The sequence below is a fragment of the Nicotiana sylvestris genome, chromosome 11 (assembly GCF_000393655.2).
Source record: "Nicotiana sylvestris chromosome 11, ASM39365v2, whole genome shotgun sequence".
Taxonomy (NCBI): Eukaryota; Viridiplantae; Streptophyta; class Magnoliopsida; order Solanales; family Solanaceae; genus Nicotiana; species Nicotiana sylvestris.
Window position 1 is genome coordinate 162,700,349 of NC_091067.1, and position 4,387 is coordinate 162,704,735.

Consider the following 4,387-nt stretch of genomic DNA (forward strand, 5'->3'; position numbering starts at 1 on the left):
TTTTAGACAGAGTTAGGACTCATTGTCAATCCATTTTGACGCAATCCATCTTAGCTTAAGTATATATTTTGGACGAGTATTCATTGATCTAGCACATTTTAAGCCGTCCAAATTCAGCACAACCCTCTCATCTGTCACTCCTACACTAAACCCGCAATTACTGATGATGATATTACTAGAAAAAGAAATTATAACGTAAAATAAAGGTTATACATGTCACAGTGACTAGTCAACATTATTAGGTATAAAAGACAAAACAAAACTTGAAAAAAAAAAATAATAAGACAAAGAAATGAATATCTTGCATTCAATTCTTTGAGAATTAAAGTAACAATTTTACAATATGAAGTCACATCTATGAAAAGTCTTCACAAGTTTCTTTCCTTGGGAAAAAAAAACAAAAAACTACAACAACTGGCTTCCCTATTAATTATTCCTCATAAATATCATCTACCTTATTGTTGAACTTAAGCAACTTCTTTGACTTACAAAAATTCATAAGAAAATACCAACCAATCCCTCCAACAGTCATCAATCCACTAATTAAATACACAAGTTTTGTTGCTATAGCCATAATAAATACCAAAAAACCACACGGAATTAAACACATAATTACCAAAAGTGGTAATTTCATTGGCACTCTATAAGGTCTTTTAATCAATGGATATTTCCTCCTTAGCCAAATAAATGATGCGAATTCCAATAGCATACCCAAACTATACAGGAAATTGGCTGAAGAAATAATATCTTGAAAATCCATATATGACATTCCCAATGAAATTGATGTCGATAATATTATTCCAACCCATGGTGTATTAAACCATTTTGATCTTAACCCAAAAAACTTAGGCAAAAATGCTATTTCAGCCATACCCAAAAGTTGAAATGCTGAACTACTCAATTGTGCTTCAAATAATCCAATAGTTGATAAAACAGCACCAATTTCAATCCAAAATTTCAACCATTTACCAGAAATTATTTCTGCTGCATTTGCCATAAATCCTGTGTCCCAATCATTTTGATCAACTGAAACAGCTCCAGTCACAGCCAAAAGTGGAATAATATACCCCAAACAAGTAAAAATAACAGATGAAAATAATGCTACTGGAAATGTTTTTTTTGGATTTTCAACTTCTCCTGCCATAGTACTAACATTATCCCAAAAATTTAAGTTCCAAAAAAGAGTATTAAAAAACAAATTCCAATCTTTTTTCACACCCTTTTGACCTAAACTAATCCACCTATGAGGATGAATTTTTGGTATAGCAATTAATGACATTATAATAAAAGGTGCAAGTGAAATAACACCAAGTACAACTGCAACATACCCTACAATTGTTAAACCAGTATAGTTAACAAAAGATAAAAATAATGTTGATCCAAGAATTGCTAATTTTCTTGAAACCCCAGATGAAAGAACAGGAAAAATATTTTCTAAATAACTAATACATAAAACTGGAAAAGAAGCAATATTTATAACACCAGTTAAGAATTTCCATGTTCCCATTAAAGAACCCCAAAAAGGACCAAAAGCTTTATCAGCCCAAATAACAAAACCACCATTACCAGGAAAAGTTGTTGAAAGTTCAGCTGTAATTAAAGCCTCAGGAACACTCCAAATAAATGGAAAAATTAAAAAACCAAGAATTGCTAGTAAAGGACCAGCTGCTTTAACTGCTGGTTCTTCACCATATGGACCACCAGCTACTTCAAAATATATGAGGAAAATTAAAGGGATGAGTGTGAGTTTATGGTTTTTTGTGGTGGTGGTGGTTATAGGGAGGTCTTGGGTGGTTTGTGGTGGTTCTGTGGTGGCTGTTGTAATGGTGGAAGGATGTGATTCAATCTTCTGTGTCATTTTTGGCTGGCTTTGGTTTGGGTGGTCAAATAGTTGATCAAACAGGTTTCTTGTAGCTGGACTAGCAATATATAAGAGTATTATATAAGCATTGAATCTTTGAAGATTGGTATTTCCAATAATTATAAAAAATTTACCCGCAGTCAATGTTTACACTAATAAATAAAACAGAAGATATCTGTGATCTCTTAGATTTTTTTAAAATATTTAAACATCTCTAGAGATATTCTCGCTATAATCAGTGACACGAAGCCAAAAATTTTATCTAGAATGTTCAATCTTAAAATAAGTAAAAAAATCTCAAATAAAGGATGTTCAATATATGTTATATACTATTCAAATATAATATTTTACTTATATATATAGTGTATTCGACGAAGGGTGGTCAGTTGTGAGTTGACCACCCTTAGGGCCATGTACCTTCGCCCCTGACTAATTGACTATAATACTCCCTCCATTCACTTTTAGTTGTACACTTTGGACTTTCACGCTCCTTAAGAAACAATAAATCAAATATGTATTTTGCAATTTTAACAATAATAATAATGACATTTCTAAAAGTCAAGGGAAATAATTTAAGAAATGAGTAGTTAATGATAATAGTAAAATAAAATAAAAATTGTCTTTCTCTTGATTTAGTACCGTGGACATGTAAAACTGAAAATATACTTTTAGTATATTGGGCAAATAAATGTGAAGAGAGTGAGTGATTTTTAACTATTAAAGTTAAATTTCCGGTTTGGCGAAACACAAGTGAAAGTAAATCTTGTGTGTCATTTGGGTCAATGGCAGAGCTATATAACTCCAAAAGATGTCAACTGACACCCCTTTTCAGAAAATATACTGTTTAAATAGATAAAAAATAATTTTTAATATATATATATTATGTATTAATTCCTCTTAACTTGTTTGTGTGTTTATTTCTTTAAATTTTAACGCCTGTGAAAATTTTGGCTCCTCTATTCATTTGGGTAGCTTTGGGTTAGGTGGTGAAATAATTGACCAAATACGTTTCTTGGAGCTACACTAGCAATATATATAATAAGTTATAATAAAATATTACAAGTGGAACCTTAGTTGTAAGTTTAATATTTCCAACAATCATTTTAAGTTTTTTAATTCATACGTCTCAGTAGCCAACGCCCAACAGGGTAGGAGACAGTCTCACTGGATATACTCCCCTCCCCCACTTTGGCGAAATCAAGATTTAAATTTTATGAATTTTGACTTGCCATTGATCTCCCCTCCCCCTCCGCACATATCTATTGAGAGGGTGGGGTGTGGGGATCCCGAAGCGTGAGATCAATATTTTAGTTTTATTTTGGGCAGGGAGTTGACTTTAGCAATAAATATGCAAGAGGGCAATTATTATTATTACATAGTTCGTGTCATTATTGTCTCAATTCTTTTTTTAGTTTCTATCATTATTGTTATTGTCATTGTTATTATTAATATTCTTGCAAAAATTTCAGGAAAATCGGTAGCCGCTACTCTTGGGGTGTGCACTAGGTATTCTGCTTAATATGGAATAGCTCGCACACCATATAAGGAAAGTAAACTGCACTAGACAAGTCCATGCGACGAGCTCTGACTCAGGAGTTATAATTAATATTACTATTAGGGTAAAAATAGCACGGGCTAGCCAATTTTCGAAGTGGTCATTTAAAAATAGTCAACGTTTGCAAAGTCAATGAAAAATAGCCACTATTTAGCTGCAACAGGGACCGGCCTAACATAATACTGGAGATCGGTGCACCTGTGTATGAACTTCCAACATATTATACTAGACCGGTGTATTATACTAGAACTCCAGTATATTATGTTGGAGTCCCAGTATACTTATGTTGGAACTCCAACATATTATGATGGAGTATTTTCTGGATTTTGAATAGTGTTTTCGTTCAGATTTATCTTTACATGAAAAGTAGCTAAATTTCGATTACTTTTGAAACTGTGGCTATTTTTGAATGATCACTTATAAATCTAGCTATTTTTGAATTTCTCCCACTATTATGTGAGTAGTAATTAGTAAATATTTCTAAAACACATTTATTGTTTTTAATTAAAACTTTCCATGGATATCTCAATAGGATAGTGCTTTGTCTTAATTGCAGTTTCCTCTTTCCTATCTCTTCCAAAAATATATACAACTGGACAATGACCTAAGAGGAATAGTAATTTGTTTTATCTATGCGGTTCTTTCCACATGGAGTCGATTTTAAAATAATTATCAAAGACCCCCAGATTACTTAAAAAGTAATTTTTTTTGAGATGCAACTTATTATTAAATCAATATTTAAACCTACCTTACTGTTTAATGTTCAAGATACCCTAATTAGTTCTTAATTCTCCCTGTATCGTGGTGAAAAAGCATTACACATGAAATATTGAAAAGCTGACATAGCATAGCACGTGGGACAATGATTTAGTGACATGTGGCTTTCTTAATTAGAGAAAAGAAGGCACGGGAAGAAATACCCATGAGACGATACCGGGCCTAAATAGTTGACAAGAAATAAATGAGGACAT

General features: G+C 32.3%; 1 protein-coding gene across 1 annotated transcript; it reads right to left on the bottom strand.

The window, feature by feature from the left end:
- Positions 1-280: 280 nt before the first annotated feature.
- LOC104211444 (probable polyamine transporter At3g13620) lies at positions 281-1,928 on the bottom strand. Its single transcript, XM_009760504.2, has one exon. It carries the CDS (start codon positions 1,856-1,858, stop codon positions 431-433), a length of 1,428 nt encoding a protein of 475 aa, XP_009758806.1. The 5' UTR covers positions 1,859-1,928; the 3' UTR covers positions 281-430.
- Positions 1,929-4,387: the final 2,459 nt, after the last annotated feature.